General features: G+C 44.9%; 1 protein-coding gene across 1 annotated transcript in view; it reads left to right on the top strand.

The window, feature by feature from the left end:
- Positions 1-18,704, top strand: part of ARHGAP35 (Rho GTPase activating protein 35) — a 122,041-nt gene that overhangs the window by 41,768 nt on the left and 61,569 nt on the right. Inside the window, exons 2-3 of the mRNA XM_030873819.3 lie at positions 2,425-6,301; positions 18,296-18,440. Coding sequence (XP_030729679.1) covers positions 2,618-6,301; positions 18,296-18,440 — 3,829 coding nt within the window. The 5' untranslated portion in view covers positions 2,425-2,617. The remainder of the gene's footprint in view (positions 1-2,424; positions 6,302-18,295; positions 18,441-18,704) is intronic.

Here is an 18,704-nt window from a genome sequence, read left to right as displayed (position 1 = left end):
ATAAACTGTAGCAACCAGAAGAACATTTATGTAGCGGCAGCCAGAGACTACATATTTTACTTATTTCAGCTGGAAAGCTGCTAAAGACTTTGTAAGACATCATCATAACATTTTATGACTTCAGCTATTCAAACTTTAGGTCCTTTAAGGTGCCACTTCACAGCCACAGTCTGTGACTCCCCATAGCCTTTGGGGAAGAATCGAAGCTCTTTGAAAGTGGCTTAATCTGGTCCCTGCCTACTTGCTAATGCATCTCACCCATCTCCTCCCCATACACACTTAAGTTCAGCTGGTTCTCCCATGGGGAATGAATGCCCTTTTCTGGAGAGAGAGGAGTCTGCAACCTTTCAGCCCCTCTACTTTAGGTCTCGCCTGAGATGGAACTTCCTCCAGCAAGACTTTCCTAAATCTAAAAGGCTGGGTTTGGGGGCCCTTTAATAAGCTCTAATAGTCATTCATCTGTTCATTCCTTCAGTAAATATTTGTGTCAAACATGTTCTCGTAGCTTGAGGACACAGAGTGACGAAGGCAGGGGTAGGCCTTATCCTCACAGGGCTTATGTTCTCGTCAGGGAACCACCCATATTCATACCCTTCAAAAAAACAAAAAAACCTTTTATTTGGAAATAATTACAAACTTAGAGAAGTTGCAGAAATTAAAATAGCACAAAGGAATATCCTGTACATTTTACCCATATTCACCTGTTGTTAATATTTTACCTTGTTTGCATTCTTAGTCTCTCTCAATATGTAGGCGTGATTTTTTTTTGGACCAGTCACATACATTATGGTCTTTTCCCTCTGAATACTTCAGTGTGTATTTCCTAAGAGTAGGGCTTTTCTCTCACATGATAGTTATAAACTTCATAAATTTACACTGATAGAATACTTTTATCTAATTCCATTCATAGTCCAATGTTATTAATTGATCTAATGATGTTCTGAATAGCCTTCCTCCTCCTGCCCCTCCACCCCCGCCCCATACAGAATTCAGTCTAGGGTCAGATAATGGCATTTAGTTAAGATGTCTCTGTAGCCTCCTTTAATCTTGAATATTTATTTACAAAGCCATTCTCTGTCTATTATGACACTGATTTTTTTTTTTTTTAAGTACAGAAATGCACACACACCCCCGCCCCCGGCCATAATAGAATCTTGCTCATTTTGTGTTTGTCTGATGTTTCCTTGTGATTAGGTTGAGGTAGTGCATTCTAGGCCATCATACTGCACAGTGATGTTGTATCCTCCTGGGGCATCACATCTGGAGACCTGTGATGTCCTTCTGGCTCTTTGGTGGTGATAATTTTCATTACTCAAAGTGCTGCCCAGTATCTCCACTGTGTAATTAGTGTTTGTTTTCCTTCTTCCATTTGCAGCTAATAAGTAGTCTCTCAGGAGACCTCATTTCTGCACAAGATCCTGCTCCTCATCAAAACTCCCCCCCCATCAGCATCGAGTGATGATTCTTGTCTGATCCAGGATTATGAACTCAAGTTCCTACTTTTGCAGTGGATTGTAATTCATTACTGTACTATTACTGTATTCTTTTGATGTTCAGAGTGTCCCAGATTTGACCAATGGGTGCCCCTTCAAACTGGCTCCTGTGTCCTTGTGAGGTACCCTATCATTTTTTCAGGCACTTCCTTCCTTTCTTGTATAATAAGATGTTCCAGGCTCATATTGTACCAACCCTGCCCTAGCCCTGGAATCAGCCATTTTAACAAGGAGCTTGCAAGCCCTTGTTTTAGCCCTTAGCACACTGCTTACTTATGTGTCTTCCTCCATTAGATGACATTGTACCTCTGAGGGTACACAGATGTCAGTCTTTTTTTTTTTTTTTGAATAATTGTAAACTGCCTTGCTTTGTAGATTGCCTTTAGTGCAAATGCTTTGGTTATTTCACCACTTCTTACATTCTTTGCTGTTGGCAGATTCTCGTTTTTATTTATTTTTTTATTTTTGGCTGCATTGGGTCTTCGTTGCTGTGCTCAGGCTTTCTGTAGTTGCGGCGAACAGGGGCTACTCTTCGTTGCGGTACGCGGCCTTCTCATCGCGGTGGCTTCTCTTGTTGCGGAGCATGGGCTCTAGGCATGTGGGCTTCAGTAGTTGCAGCAGGTGGGCTCAGTAGTTACAGTACGTGGGCTTAGTTGCTCCGCGGCATGTGGGATCTTCCCGGACCAGGACCAGGGCTTGAACCTGTGTCCCCTGCATTGGCAGGCAGATTCTAAACCACTGCGCCACCAGGGAAGTCCAGATGTCAGTCTTATTTGCTCTTATGTCTTTACCCAACTTAAGGCCTCGTACATTTGATGTTCACTATGATTATTTGTTGAACAATAAAATTGATTTTTCCTATTGTTTGGTGATTAAAATTGTTTTCAAAATTATGATGCTGATTGGTTTTCTTTTTTCCTCCCCCACCTAGGAAGAAATGTTGGCTATTTGGTGATGAGAAGTGGCAAAAACTAACCTCGTACTGGTATACAAGCACGATGAGATCTGACACTTTTGCTTCGTGGGCAGCCGGCCCCCACTGATAATGTGGGGAAGCCATTGGGTCCACTGGAAAACACTAATCTGATCTTGGAAGTAGCTGATTGTGGCAGGATGTGTCGACGATGATGATGGCAAGAAAGCAAGATGTCCGCATTCCCACCTACAACATCAGTGTGGTGGGATTGTCTGGGACGGAGAAGGAGAAGGGCCAGTGCGGCATTGGGAAGTCTTGTTTGTGCAACCGCTTTGTGCGCCCGAGTGCTGACGAGTTTCACTTGGACCATACCTCTGTCCTCAGCACCAGTGACTTTGGTGGGCGAGTGGTCAATAATGACCACTTTCTCTACTGGGGAGAAGTTAGCCGTTCCCTGGAGGACTGTGTGGAATGTAAGATGCACGTTGTGGAGCAGACTGAATTCATTGATGATCAGACTTTTCAACCTCACCGGAGCACGGCCCTGCAGCCCTATATCAAGAGAGCTGCTGCAACCAAGCTCGCATCAGCTGAAAAACTCATGTACTTTTGCACTGACCAGCTGGGGCTGGAGCAGGACTTTGAGCAGAAACAAATGCCAGATGGAAAGCTGCTAATTGATGGTTTTCTTCTTGGTATTGATGTTAGCAGGGGCATGAATAGGAACTTTGATGACCAGCTCAAGTTTGTCTCTAATCTCTACAATCAGCTTGCAAAAACAAAAAAGCCCATAGTGGTGGTCCTGACTAAGTGTGATGAGGGTGTGGAGCGGTACATTAGAGATGCACATACTTTTGCCTTAAGCAAAAAGAACCTCCAGGTTGTGGAGACCTCAGCAAGATCCAATGTAAATGTGGACTTAGCTTTCAGCACCTTAGTGCAACTCATTGATAAAAGTCGGGGAAAGACGAAAATCATTCCTTATTTTGAAGCTCTCAAGCAGCAGAGTCAGCAGATAGCTACAGCAAAAGACAAGTATGAGTGGCTGGTGAGTCGCATTGTGAAAAACCACAATGAGAATTGGTTGAGTGTCAGCCGAAAGATGCAGGCCTCTCCAGAGTACCAGGACTATGTCTACCTGGAAGGGACTCAGAAAGCCAAGAAGCTATTTCTCCAGCACATCCATCGCCTCAAGCATGAGCATATTGAGCGCAGGAGGAAGCTGTACCTGGCAGCCCTCCCGCTAGCTTTTGAAGCTCTTATACCCAATCTAGATGAAATAGACCACCTAAGCTGCATAAAAGCCAAAAAGCTCCTGGAGACCAAGCCAGAATTCTTGAAGTGGTTTGTTGTGCTTGAAGAGACACCGTGGGATGCCACCAGCCACATTGACAACATCGAGAATGAGCGGATTCCCTTTGACTTAATGGATACCGTCCCTGCGGAGCAGCTGTACGAGGCCCACTTAGAGAAGCTGCGGAACGAGAGGAAAAGAGCTGAGATGAGAAGGGCATTCAAAGAAAACCTGGAGACCTCTCCTTTCATAACTCCTGGAAAGCCTTGGGAAGAGGCCCGCAGTTTTATTATGAATGAAGATTTCTATCAGTGGCTAGAAGAATCTGTATACTTGGATATTTATGGCAAACACCAAAAGCAAATTATAGACAAAGCAAAGGAAGAGTTTCAGGAGCTGCTTTTGGAATATTCGGAATTGTTTTATGAGCTGGAGCTGGATGCTAAGCCCAGCAAGGAGAAGATGGGTGTCATTCAGGATGTTCTGGGGGAGGAACAGCGATTTAAGGCACTACAGAAGCTCCAAGCGGAGCGTGATGCCCTTATTCTGAAGCACATTCATTTTGTGTACCACCCAACAAAGGAAACATGCCCTAGCTGCCCCGCCTGTGTGGATGCTAAGATCGAGCACTTGATTAGTTCTCGGTTTATCCGACCATCTGACCGGAATCAGAAAAATTCACTTTCTGACCCCAACATTGATAGAATCAACTTGGTGATCTTGGGCAAGGATGGCCTTGCACGAGAGTTGGCCAATGAGATTCGAGCTCTTTGTACAAATGATGATAAGTATGTAATAGATGGTAAAATGTACGAGCTCTCCCTGAGGCCAATAGAAGGGAATGTCAGGCTTCCTGTGAACTCTTTCCAAACACCAACGTTTCAGCCCCATGGTTGTCTCTGCCTTTACAATTCAAAGGAGTCTCTATCCTATGTGGTGGAGAGTATAGAGAAGAGCAGAGAGTCCACACTTGGCAGGCGAGATAATCATTTAGTCCATCTCCCTCTGACCTTAATTTTGGTTAACAAAAGAGGAGACACCAGTGGAGAGACCCTGCATAGCTTAATACAGCAAGGTCAGCAGATTGCTAGCAAACTTCAGTGTGTCTTTCTCGACCCTGCTTCCGCTGGCATTGGTTACGGACGCAACATTAACGAAAAGCAAATCAGTCAAGTTTTGAAAGGACTTCTGGACTCCAAGCGTAACTTAAACCTGGTCAGTTCTACGGCTAGCATCAAAGATCTGGCTGATGTTGACCTGCGAATTGTCATGTGTCTGATGTGTGGAGATCCTTTTAGTGCAGACGACATACTCTTTCCTGTCCTTCAGTCCCAAACCTGTAAGTCTTCCCATTGCGGAAGCAACAACTCTGTTTTACTTGAACTACCAATCGGACTACACAAGAAGCGCATTGAACTGTCTCTTCTTTCATACCATTCCTCATTTAGCATCAGAAAAAGCCGATTGGTCCATGGGTACATTGTTTTCTATTCAGCCAAACGTAAGGCCTCCTTGGCTATGTTACGTGCCTTTCTTTGTGAAGTGCAGGATATTATCCCCATCCAGCTGGTTGCACTCACTGACGGCGCTATAGATGTCCTGGATAATGACTTAAGTCGGGAACAGCTGACTGAGGGGGAGGAGATTGCTCAAGAAATTGACGGAAAGTTCACAAGTATCCCGTGTAGCCAACCCCAGCATAAACTTGAGATCTTCCACCCATTTTTTAAAGATGTGGTGGACAAAAAGAACATAATCGAGGCTACTCATATGTACGACAATGCTGCCGAGGCCTGCAGCACCACAGAAGAGGTGTTTAACTCCCCCCGGGCAGGCTCTCCGCTCTGCAACTCAAACCTGCAGGATTCTGAAGAAGATATCGAGCCCACTTCTTATACCCTGTTTCGAGAAGACACATCACTGCCCTCTCTGTCCAAAGACCATTCTAAGCTCTCTATGGAACTGGAGGGAAATGACGGGCTGTCTTTCATCATGAGCAATTTTGAGAGTAAACTGAACAACAAAGTACCTCCGCCAGTCAAACCAAAGCCTCCTGTCCATTTTGAAATTACAAAGGGGGATCTGTCTTATTTAGACCAAGGCCATAGAGATGGACAGAGGAAGTCTGTGTCTTCTAGCACCTGGCTACCTCCAGATGGGTTCGATCCTTCTGATTATGCCGAACCCATGGATGCTGTGGTCAAGCCAAGGAATGAAGAAGAAAACATATACTCAGTGCCCCACGACAGCACCCAAGGCAAAATCATCACCATTCGGAATATCAACAAAGCCCAGTCCAATGGCAGTGGGAATGGTTCCGACAGCGAAATGGACACTAGTTCTCTAGAGCGAGGACGCAAGGTATCCATCGTGAGCAAGCCAGTGCTGTACAGGACGAGATGCAGCCGGCTGGGGAGGTTTGCTAGTTACCGAACCAGCTTCACCGTGGGGAGCGATGATGAGCTTGGGCCCATCCGAAAAAAAGAGGAGGATCAGGCATCCCAGGGTTACAAAGGGGACAGCGCCGTCATTCCATATGAGACAGATGAAGACCCAAGGAGGAGGAATATTCTTCGCAGTCTAAGAAGGAACACTAAGGTAAGACCCAAGTTTAGGAGTGAGTTATAGGAGTGGCTTGCACAGTGCCTTGGTAAGAGTTCATTGATGATGATGAAGATTTTCAAGGACAGCTTACTCTGGTAAACTGCCCTGTGTGTGTGTGTTGTGTGTGTGTGTGTCTTTACTCTTTGACTTAGCATTAAAAACTAAGCAGTGTCTCAGATAGCTACTACTGGTAGCTCTCAAGGGGTGAGGGCTTGGGATAGATAGCCCGAGTTGTCTTTGTCCAAAACAATAGTTAGGCAATTCCCAAAATGAGCAGATCATGCAGAACTTGTCAGTGTCCTGACAAACAGCCAGGCCGGTGACAGTGTGCTTGGCCTTTCTTCACTTAAACAGCAGAACCCAGAATCACAGTCCTCAGTCTTCGACTGAGAAGCAAACATTTCATCCGTACATCTCTTAAATGCTCCTTTTCCCCCTTGCTGATCTGTAAAGGTTGCTGCATTTTAGATTAGGGAAAATTAGATGGTTATTTTATTTGCACACATAAATCAGTGAAGGGTCTTCAAGTACCTAAATGAAAAATAATCTTGTCTCTTTGAGTTATAAACCTGTCCCGTGTTTGTAAAATTGGAGTGCCCTCCAGCTCCTTGAGTGAGTTGCTGCTGCTATCAGTGAGAGCTTCGGATTTGATTTAGGAACCACAAGTGGGGCAGGAAGGGGAAAAGAAGGAAAAAGTAAACCATGTGCGTTAGGAACGTCAGGCCTGCTGTCGGATGTAGAGGAAACAGCCCCAAATGTAGGAGCAAATGAAGTCTCTTTATCTTGCGTGGAATTGCGCTGTGCAGGGCAGTGTGCCCTGTCCTCTTGGGCTTAGGCTTTGAGATAGAAAAGGTATTTCTCAACTTTATTTTTTCCCCATTTAGGGTAGGGGAAATACCTTTTGTTTTTCAGAGAAAGACATCTTGGTGAGACACCACAACAGAACCCTGTCAACTGACTGTTAGGTGCGGGCCCGCCCCCAGCATTGTGTATTATCTGGAGGCCGGTTCTGCAGCTCATATCGGTTAATGGAGACGGAGGAACATGGTGCCATGGCCCTCACAGGGAAGACCTATTCACTTTGTGTTCCCTGACAGCATACAGCATGCTTCTTAATCACCACTGGCCAGAGCTTCCAGAATTTTCCTACCTATAGAATTTCAGAAAGGGCAGGGCAGTATCGTTGTGTGCTCTGTTCCCCTGCCGTTCTGAGCTGTATATCAGTAAATGTCATAGGCATTCTTGTTTGCTCTCCCTGTGGTTTGCGTTTACATTTCTATACCTTTATCCGCCTGCAGTATTTTGTTCTCCAAGTTAGCGGGCAGACCAGTGGAAAGCAGTTCTTATTAGGAAGCCAGAAAGTAGCCTGACCAGCCTGCCAGGATTTCCGCAGAGCTCTCCTGTTTGATGGTACTGGAATCCAGACATTTTGAACATTTTGGCTTTCTTCTCTTCCTCCTCCACTCCCAGTGAAGACTGTTGCTAGCACAGCGTATCTAAACGCTGACAGGCTTTTTGAGTGTGGAGGTGTCTGCACACCTGGGAATTAGGAAGGTGGCATAATACCACATTGCGAATCATAACGGGTTTTCTGACTTCACGCTACATTTTTAATACTGTTGGAAATAAAGCTTTTAAAACACACTCCCAGACAAGCTGTGCTTTAAAGAGTAGGCTCAGCAGGGAGCAGCTGGTTGCCGTGAGCCTCTGGGATGGCCGCCTCCACGCCGGCAATGAGTGCCTCCTAATCCGGAGCTGCCTCGCGCCGGGTTGCCGGGTCAGCGCGCAAGAAGTGGTCGGCTTCCCGTCTGTCTTGGTTACGTGGGCCACGCCTCTCCTAGTCAAATAAAAATGATACCTCTGGCCCAGGAGCAATAGCGTGCCAGAAGTCATTTAGGAGTATCCTTTGGAAAGAGTGAGTAAAAGGTGAAATTGTCTTTTCCTGCCTTGGAAAATGGTGCCTTAAAATGAGCGTAGCTGCTTTGTCATCCTAGTGCAGAGATAAGCAAAGTTTTCATTCTGTTCCTGGTTGGAGCAAACCTCCTATTAAAATTTGCTGCCGTTAAGAAATCAGACTGACGCTTGTTTACTGGGAAAGCAAGGTACCATGGGGCAGAGAATGCCAAGCCAGCCCCTACGTGGGGGATTTGGCCTTTGATTTTTATTGGCATGACAAAGCAGTACAGTATTTATTTGAAGTGAGGGGAGAGCCATTTGGTAATGGGAAACACACTTAGTTCCTCCTGCATGCCACACACCACTGGGGAAATGGCACAGACCCGTCCTGCCCAGACCAGACCTTAGCACCCAGTTGAGGCAGCAAGACCTACACAGCTTCTGAAAATAGGTGGTCTGCCTAAGAGGGGGAGGGGAGGGGGTCTGTGTGGGGCAGAGCAGACATCCTGTGCTGGGGGTGGTTAAGGTAGTGCAGTGTGTGGTGATCAGGAGCTCTGGGAATCAGGGGGCCTAAGTCAAAACCCAGTTCCTCCTCTTCCTTACTGGGCCTTCGGGCACTTGATTCACCTCTCCGCGTCCCTTCTGCAAAAGGGGCGGACTTAGTAGCACCTTTCTCATACGGTGTGGGAGATGGGATGAGATTGTGCCTGTAAGACACTGAGCATAGTGCATGCTGGATAAGCATTAGTTATTATTATTTAACTTGACCTTGAAGAATGAGTAGAATTGAAGAAGTGGTGTGAGGTAGGGAAAGGCTTGAAGGTGAAAATATGCATGTTGTATTCAAGGATGCGAGAAAACTGGTCTGGTCTAGCTGAGAGCTTGAGGGACCAACATTGTCCCTCCCTTTTGTATAAGTTTTAACCCTGTGTGTTACTTGGCTGCTTTCTCCGCCCTTACCCTAGCGACAGCCCTAACAACAACCAAAAAAGCTGTGCTCTGGGTACCTGTGTGATGTGGAGAAAGAGAAATTGCTCAGTGCCCTTGGCTCATATGCTAGATTAGCTCCTTACTGTAAAACTGGAGTTAGAGTGAGGGAATGGCTTTCATTTCTGCTCATGAAAGTGCAAACTGTAAAGCAGCTGACTCTCATTCTGGGTCCTTTTCCCAGCTGAACCATTTAGTAACCCACCCTCATAGTGGGAGCCTTCCGCACTCAGCTGAATGAAATTGAAAATCTACGCTTGCACTTCAGTGGGGTCCATGAATAGATGCTTTGTCTGTAAAGAGTTGTCGTTGCACATGGTCTCTGTCTCCCAGTGCCATGCGTTTGCAAAGATGAGATCAGGACCAGCAGGGTCTTATTTTAAAGCCAAAAAACAGGCTGGGGTGCCTTGCTGCACACAATGCGCTGTCCGGGCGAGCTCACACTGCTGAATTCGCTGTGCTTGGCCACAGATTTAGAGGAGACGCTACCGGCTCTTTTACCCTTCTATCTGACGTGCTCTTGTTTTGTGGGGTTTTTAAAAAAAAGACAAAAACAGAATGATAAAGAAAATCTTTCACTCACTCCAGCTACCACATGACAAGACAACCTATTGAAAAGCAAACCAATTCAATCACGCATTGTTTGGTCTATAAGGCACCAAGTAACCAGTTTGACAGTTTGTGTCCCCCCCCGCCCCCCCCCCCAGTGAATTGGCTTATTTCATTGGATTCAGTGAATTGGCTGGTTGTTGTGGCTTTGTGTGGACACAGCTCTCATTTTGTGAGGCCTAGAACGGAGTTAAAGTTTCTAGTGTGAATAAAAACCAGCTGGGGAATTGGACTGCTCGCTCCACAGGGAGGGATGTTGCATTTTGACAAGCTGAAATGGTATGAAATATGAGCTCTTTGTAACCTGCTCGGGAAAGACTCTCAGTGTGTGCTTCAGAAAAGGCTAAGCCCTGCCCCATGAGCTCTAAGTCCAGATAAATACCTTGGTCTTAAAACTGGGGTAGGGGCGCTGACTTGACCTTGGATTTTCTGAATCCCGAAAGAATTTTATCTTTTAAAAGAAGTACTCTTGCTCCAAAGCACATGTTCATTCATTCTTTTAGGAAGGAAACATTCAACTCCTTGCACGGGCATTTCCTGAGCACTTGTATGCCTGGTGTTGTGCTAAGTATCATATGTGCGGTAGTTGCGTTCATCTAGTTTACCGTAACAGAGAATGATAGATTTTATACATGTATTTACGTGCATTTTGAATGTTGCCGGAGTGGAGGTGCAGGGTGCTAAGGAATTGTATAGCAAGGAGTTTTACCCTCACCTCGGATATCTGGGAAAGCTCCCAGAGGAAATGATATATAAAGCTGAGACTGAAAGGATGAAGCAGGCAAAGTCAGTGAAGATGGAGGCTTCCTGGGTCGAGCTTTTGAGAAAACAGTGTGGAACTTGGAGCTGAAAAAAATGTGGCATGTGCTAAGACTTGAAAGAGACCTAGAGCGGCTACTGTAGAGGGTGAGGGAGAACTGGGCAGAATAACAGAGGGCTACGGATCCCATGTGAAAGACTTTGTACTTTCCTACATTTACTGAATACCTACTGTATGCCAGGTACAGTACTAGGCATTTTCACACCAGTTTTTCATCTATTTCTCTTAACAATCTTAAGGAAGTGATTTTTTAAAATCCTGGTTTTAGAGATGAGGAGACTGAGTCTCAGTGCCCCCAAATTAGTGTAGTTACTGAGTGGAAGTTGAGATTTTGGAACCCCAGTCTTCTGACTTCTGCTTCCAGTGGGTTTTTAGAGTCCCTTCTCCAGGAAAGATGGTACTATTCCATAGCCAGGCACACAGTTGGAGTACTCAGTCAGTCCAGTCAATTTGTTCATTTTAGACAAAGGACTTTGCTTATTATCTAACAACATCTATTTCCCCACACTGCCCCCTAAGAACAGCATAGTGCTGTTTGTTTCTTGCTTCAGTGTCTACTTGAGTAGAGGACAAAAAAGGCATGGAGACACTGAAATAGCAACTGGAACTTTGAGAAATTGTTTTGAACTGGTGTCACTCGGTTCTCAGTTTATTTTAAGCCCAAAGAACTGCTGTAGTTTGTTTTTGGTGACAAAAATAGGCTATCTTTAACTATCTGCTTTAGCTTAGAGCACACCTGTTCTTTTAAAAAAGAAAAAAAAATTACAATAGTCAACCCAAATCTATTTTTCAAAGAACAGAGAATTGCTCTGATCTTCACTGGGCCAACTTGTTCTCCTCTACCACCTAGTGATACTGAAATATCTTTGTAGGAACTCAGATTATTTCAGCTCGAATCAGGGATCACCTCTACTTCCATAGAGAAAGGCCTTCTGAATGCTTTTTATACAGTATTTGAGAGGAGGCTAGCAGGTGAAAACTGACCCCCACAGCTCTGGAAAGTCCAGATTCAGTGGGTGTCGAACCAGGCAGGAATGTTTATAAACACTTCCTGGAACTAGTGGACCCTTCTCCCTGCTTAGCCCCCTACTGCATTGGCCATTCAGCCTGAGAAGGCAACAGGGATTGACCCAGATTCATGCCTTTATAGGGCAAAAAGCTATGGTCTCTATTTATTTGGTGCCTATGAGGGGATGACATGCCTTTCTTTTCCCACCGTGCCAGAGGGAGGGTTAGGGATGCAAGGAGACTTCGTGCTACTTCCTGGTTCATCCCTAAATAAAGATGCTCCAAGTGGGAGAGTGGCCGGGTCATAGTACTGACTGCCAGCTTGAAGGAGACAAGGCTAAGCATTTGTGCTTTCATAATAGACTTTGCCAGTCAGAACAGATCCGTCCCCAGGTTTTCTCTTGAACTTGGGCTTAGATTTTTTCAGAGCCAGAAGGGGGAGCACCAGTCAGCCAAGAATACGTGTGGGGCATGAGCGAGTAACTTAATTGAAAAGGTCCTTTTGAAGCTGTGTTGGAAATACGAGGGAATCATCACCAATCAGAAAGCTGTAATGTTGAATATAGAATGCAAGAAAACACTTTGGGGGAAACCTAGAGTAATGTAGTTTATGGAATCTTTTGTTTTTTCTAAGATTCCTACCAGTTACAGTTAGTTCAGGGTGTGCCACTGTACAACTTGGCAGACCATGTGTGTGACCCTCTAGGGCTTTGCTGGTATCGGTTTCACTCTCAAGAGGGAGAATTGCCCCACTCAGAGGACACCGTCCCTGTTGCAGACTACATCCTGTATATGGCATTCCTCCTTAAAAACAGAAACGCAGACTGGATTCTGTTTTTTATTTGCTGTATTAGGTATGTTACCAAGCATTTAAAAGGCTGTGCTAGGTGGTACACCTCCAGTGACCGCGTTTTCTGACCCTAAAATCTGGATAAGTAATTTGACATGGATAAGGGTATTTATGGAGACGGGGTGAGAATATTTGAAGTTGGCAGTTGAGGATCACTGAATAGCTGTACCTGCTGTTTCCATAGAAGATAGAATATTCTTTATCCAGAAAGAGTGGCTGACCTCTCCATTGAGGCTGTGGGAGACTTCTTTTTTCTTTGTGACTCAGTTGGTTTTTATCGGATATCTAGATCACCTTTGCTTGCTGTAGACATATATCTTCTCTAATACCCATTAGACTGTAAGTTCACTGAGGGCGAGAGATGACTTTAGTATTAGCTCTGCTGCTAGTCTGTTAGGTGACCTTGGGTATAATTCATTAAAAAGGAAAAATGCCTAGATTCCTGCACAATGGAAACTTAGCCCATTAGGAAAATGGTCATATGTGTATGTAGATGACTATCCCTTGTTCAGTGCTCACAGAGTGATACAGGGAATTCATGACCTCATCTGTTTCTTAAAACGGAGTCTGTGATATACTACTGTCAGTATGAACATGACGTTCTGAGCCTCACCTCACATCCTAGTAAGAGCAGAACAATGTTAGAAGACAAAAAAAATACTCTGGTACCCACAGAGATAGTCATCGTCTCAGCTAAACTTGAAAAAAATATAAAGAAACATTGGCCTTGTACATTATTGGAAACTGTTTTTGTTCAAGAAATGTATTGTCAATTGCATATCAGGCTCTGGAACCCAGTCATTTTACAGGCTGATAGAAGGGCTCCTTCCCTTGACTGTTATTATTCTTTCGCTGGTATTCTAATCATTTTCTTGCCCCGTGGACTTGGAGGAGCTTTGGGGTGGGCGTACTGTCCCATAAGCAGGAGTTTCCCCTTTATGCTCTGTTCTTGTTTCAGAAAGGCCAAGAGGCCAGAGGCAAATTCCAATCACCATTTCTCCCCAGTGCAACACTGGCATAAGCTATTGGTTTATTTCTTTGTTTCCTCTGCCACCTGGTTAGTATCAAGACTAAGAATCAGGCATGTTTTTAAGGAAACTGTGAAGTAAAGAACAATGGACTATGTTATTTATTCAAAAAATATCTATCCAAAGGACAAGGTGAAGATGATTTGAGCTGACCCAGTCCTTTGTTTCTGTCAGCGGTGTGTTTCATCATGGAGATAGTTCATGTAGGGGAAGGAACGTGGGGCTTTGACATTCGTATATCACTGGCCTCTGAATCCTGGCTCTCTCAGTGCTGGGTGTGAATCTGTCTGAGCCTTTGTTCTCTCATCTGTAAAATGGGGTTAATAACCCTTACCTCGAAGGGTGGTTGTGAGGTTTCAGATAACTGTGCAGAGCACCTAGCACAGTGTGTCTAGCACATGGCCACTCGTGATTAATCACTATTATTTTCCATTTTGGACCCAGTCAGACTCTAAACTTAGACCTGCAGATGTGTAGTTTGTTCTCAGGGCTTGGTTTCCTCTGGCTAGATGCTTTTTTCAGTTCAGCCTGCTAATGAGTGAGCCTAAAAGAAGAGAGATGTTGGGATGGTGTTATTTTCTTCTCTCCAAGGACCTGCTGCTGAGGGTGCTCCACTGACTCCCTAATGAGTGACACATATCTGACCTGGGACTGAGACATCTGGCAGGCCACTCAGAAGAATGGCATTTCCATCTTGACATGTGCCCAGTAACCCTTCAGATGCCTGAAGTGTTGCTTGTTATGTCAACAGTCCGGTCCAATTCTTGGCATGCACCACAAAGTCTGATTTCCTTCCTAGGAAGGTTTAGAATTAGTTGTGCAAGAATCCCTGCCTGATTTTGTGACACCCTAGAGAGCCTTCAGTTATTTCAAGGAAGTATTTTGACATTCTGTAAAGCAGAGTTTGTTTAAATCTTAGAGAGAATGAGAATGAATATCCATGTCAGTCAACAACGGGAGTTGATGCCGTTGCCAAAGCTTACTCTCTGTTTTGCAAGTTGAAGTGCTGAACTAGGTTAGATCTTATTAGACTCTTCGAGGTGAGAGGGATAAGAGCAGCTCTCTGGGACTTCCCTGGTGGCGCAGTGGTTAAGAATCCACCTGCCAATGCAGGGGACACGGGTTCGAGCCCTGGTCTGGGAAGATCCCACATGCCGCGGAGCAGCTAAGCCTGTGCGCCGCAACTACTGAAGCCCCCCTGCGCGCCTAGAACCCGTGCTCCGCAGCAAGAGAAGCCATCGCAGTGAGAAGCCTGCGTACCCCAACGAAGAGCATCCCCTGCTCGCCGCAACTAGAGAAAGCCCGCGCGCAGCGACGAAGACCCAACGCAGGCAAAAATAAATAAATAAATAAATGTTTTTAAGTTACCTTTAAAAAAAAAGAGCAGCTCTCTAATTTAGCCTTCCATCTGACAGCAGAATCTCCTTGACAATGAGTATGGCAGGTAGGTTGCAGCCTCTGCTTCGAATACTTACAGAGCAGTCCTTTCCTTTTTAAACAGCTGGGGTTTTTTTGTTTTTTAAATTTCTCTGGCCAAAACTGCCTCTTTGTTTTCCTCTTATCTCTCCCAACATGACTATACAAAGTCATCTGCTCTCTTTTCATGAGATAGTCCTGTAGCTATTTGAAATAGCTGTCATCATGCCCCATTCTTCCCTTGCCCAGCTTAAAGATCCCTGGTATTTTATGTGAGTCTTTATTACCTTTAGAAGTTCTTCAGATTGTCAGTGTACCCGTAATCATTTATTTGATCATCCATTTATTTATTCCGCATATCCCAAGAACTTTCAGAGGAAGGTAGTGAACCATAGTGGTTTAGAACGCAGGTTTTGTAGTCAGAACTGACTTGTGCAAGTAACTGAATTTTTCTGGGATTCCGCTTCTTCATCTGTAAAATGGAGTTTTAACACCCATATCTACAGATCTGTTGTGAATCTGGAATGAAATAATACATATAAAGAATTTAAGCAGGGCTTCCCTGGTGGCGCAGTGGTTGAGAGTCTGCCTGCCGATGCGGGGGACACGGGTTCGTGCCCCGGTCTGGGAAGATCCCACGTGCCGCGGAGCGGCTGGGCCTGTGAGCCGTGGCCGCTGAGCCTGCGCGTCCGGAGCCTGTGCTCCGCAATGGGAGAGGCCACAACAGTGAGAGGCCCGTGTACCGCAAAAAAAAAAAAAAAGAATTTAAGCAAGGATCCGGTGCTTAGTAAGTATTCAGTTGATGGAGGCTAAATTTTCTAGCTAACTTAGACTGTTAGAACACACCTCATCATCTTGCTCTAGTATTGAGAGGGTGGAAGAAGTATGAGATTAAAATTTATTGTCTGTTTACTAGAACTGTGGTCAGAAGGCATTATAGTGATTGGAAGTAGCTTCCTGGCAGCTCTCTTAAAGTTCCCATTTTTTTTTATTCTATAACAGCAGTTTATTTGGAAGCTTCAAGGTTTTATTGAAGAACAGTGCTATTGTTATGTTAGTTTTGACTGGCAATTGCTGCCTGGTTGGGGTTGGCCAAAAGAATGTCGCTTAAATCCGGATGGTCTTCCTTGTGTGTTCAGATTCTTCAGCTAACAGTTTAAATGGTATGGCATTTTTAAGGGAGAGCCTCACCTGATGCATTGTTACTGGTTGCTACAGTGTGTAACAATGGAAAACACTCAGCCCTTCTTACATTGTTGGGCAACTACTGCGCTCTAGGCACTGAGCCACTTCCAGTACCTCATATCATTTCACCCTCAGGACCACCTCATGAGGAGGGTACTGTCCCCAAGGTGCTAAATTACTTGACCAAAGTCACAGAACTTCTCAGTCAGGATTCAAACCAGGTCTGTTAGATTTGAAAGCTTAAATCTTTATGTTGTACTTCATCTAAGTAGAAGATGCTAGGGAGAGTCTAGATTGGTTAAATTATTTCGTGTAAAGATAAATCATTAATTTGCTTTTCCATACTTCTTTGGTAAAAAGTGTGAAATCAGAGCCTGTTTGCCTCAGGCAGTCTATACAGGGGAGAGAGCAGCAGCCACTCCCTGCAGCCTGAGAGGCTGTGTCACTGGTTTTACCAGGAGCAGGCATATTGCAGTGACAGGCTCTGTGGAGTGCGTGTTCTTCTCTGGGACGCTGGGATCCATTCACATTGCATTACAGTCCTCCATACCAGATCAGTTAGCGGGCTGCGTGAGGACTGGATCATCTTTGCCTTTGGGTTGTCATTTCAGATGGTGTCAGCCAGCAGTCCAGACACGGCCTCGTTCCTTCTTTCATGTACAGTTTATTCTCAGCTGTTTTTTTTTTTTTTTTTTTTTGCCACTTGTTTGCACAGGAAGTCCTCAGCGAATTTCAGACTAAACAGGAAGTGATTTGTTCTCATATAAAGGGGGTACCAGAAGGAATGAGGGTGAGCAGGATAAGGAAAGGGAATGGTTGACCCTGACCTAGAAGCTAGTTAGCTGTCCTCTTTAGTGGATTTTATGCAGAGATCCCTAAATACTTTTAAGTTTTAAGTTGGGCATATTTGTAAATAAACCTGCCCTTCTAAATTAGTCTCATTAACTTGCAAATGAAACTGAGTTGCTGGAGATACACCTGGGTCCATTTACCTTGATTCTATTTGGTTATCCTCCTCTTTAGTAGATATTTTAACAAAAGCCCCAAATTTTAGGTATATTTCTGTAGCTTTAGGAAATTTACCATTGGTTTAGAGCATTTTTTCCCCCTCATGTGATCTTCAAAATAAAAGGATTGAATAATTTTGGAGCAAAATATCTCAATAATGTTTATGAGCGTGGGCTTTGGAGACAGACCCTCCTGGGTTTGAATCCCGGCACTGTCACTTGTTAGTTGTGTCATGTGAGACATTTTTCCTTGGTAAAATGGAATGCCATACGGTTTAATGGAAATAGCAGCTGGGACTTGGCTTGGTACGCAGCAGCTCTCAAGTAGTTGTTGCTGCTGCTGCTACTCCTACTACATGAGGAAGGTGACTGCTGGGAAGGAAGGGACGAAGAATCGTCCTATTGGTCATGTCTGATTAGTTGGTTTTACCCTTTCCTAATGCAGAAGCCATTGGGAATTAACCCCAGGCTGATGTATCAAAAGGGAATTCTTCTCTTGGGCTTTCAGCAGAATGCATGCTCTCTTTTCTCGAAGGAGGAAATTATTAGTTTTCAATTCCTTTTTTTTTTTTTTTTTTTTGCGGCACGCGGGCCTCTCACTGCTGTGGCCTCTCCCGTTGCGGAGCACAGGCTCCGGACGCGCAGGCTCAGTGGCCATGGCTCACGGGCCCAGCCGCTCCGCGGCATTTGGGATCCCCCGGGACCGGGGCACGAACCCGTGTCCCCTGCATCGGCAGGCGGACTCTCAACCACTGCGCCACCAGGGAAGCCCTCAATTCCACTTTTTTAATCTTTTGAAAAGATTTTAGCCATCCTTGAGTGTATAGTATTTGTTATCTGTATGGAATGTTTGGAAAGTTTCCTGTTTACTCCATTGTACCCCTGATAAAGGATGTTGGACAGTCATCTCATTGTTGTTAAATAAACATGGCCTGCTTCTTATAAACACCTTTGTTCTGATAATGCAGTTTCACACCCAAGGTGTGACTATGTGGCAACTTGCCGGCATCTTGTGTGATACTTGGACGAATGAGATGAGTAAGTGGGTCTCTTTATCCTGCTTGGAATCTTTCTAACAGTTTCCACACCACTGAGAGTTCCCCTCTGGAAGCCTTACTGAAGTTGGAGTTGTATGTTGAGAATCACTTTGTTTTTGTGCTTTCTTTTCTCTTTCCTGGACAGAAACCAAAGCCCAAACCCCGGCCATCCATCACAAAGGCGACCTGGGAGAGTAACTATTTTGGGGTGCCCTTAACAACCGTGGTGACTCCAGAGAAACCGATTCCTGTATTTATTGAGCGATGTATTGAGTACATTGAAGCCACAGGTAAGTGTTGCCTCAGAGCCGATTACAGCTTTCACTGTTTACAGGACGCTCTCTAGAGGGCTGAGCCATCTGGAGATTCTGGAATTATTTCTTGTTTCCGTGAGATGCTTTCTGGGAAGGAGCTGAGTAATCCCGACAGCTGTCAGACTTGTGGATCCTCCATCTTCATGTAGTTTTGAGGCTGTCGTGCGGGATATGTTAGGCCTTTCAGTGTGTGGGAGCAGTCCTGTTGTCAGGACTGCAGTTGTGGCTGGTTGGAATACC

This window comes from Globicephala melas, chromosome 19 (genome assembly GCF_963455315.2).
Source record: "Globicephala melas chromosome 19, mGloMel1.2, whole genome shotgun sequence".
Taxonomy (NCBI): domain Eukaryota; kingdom Metazoa; phylum Chordata; class Mammalia; order Artiodactyla; family Delphinidae; genus Globicephala; species Globicephala melas.
Note: the sequence above shows the minus strand (reverse complement) of the source record. Positions and strands in the feature narration are given on the sequence as shown.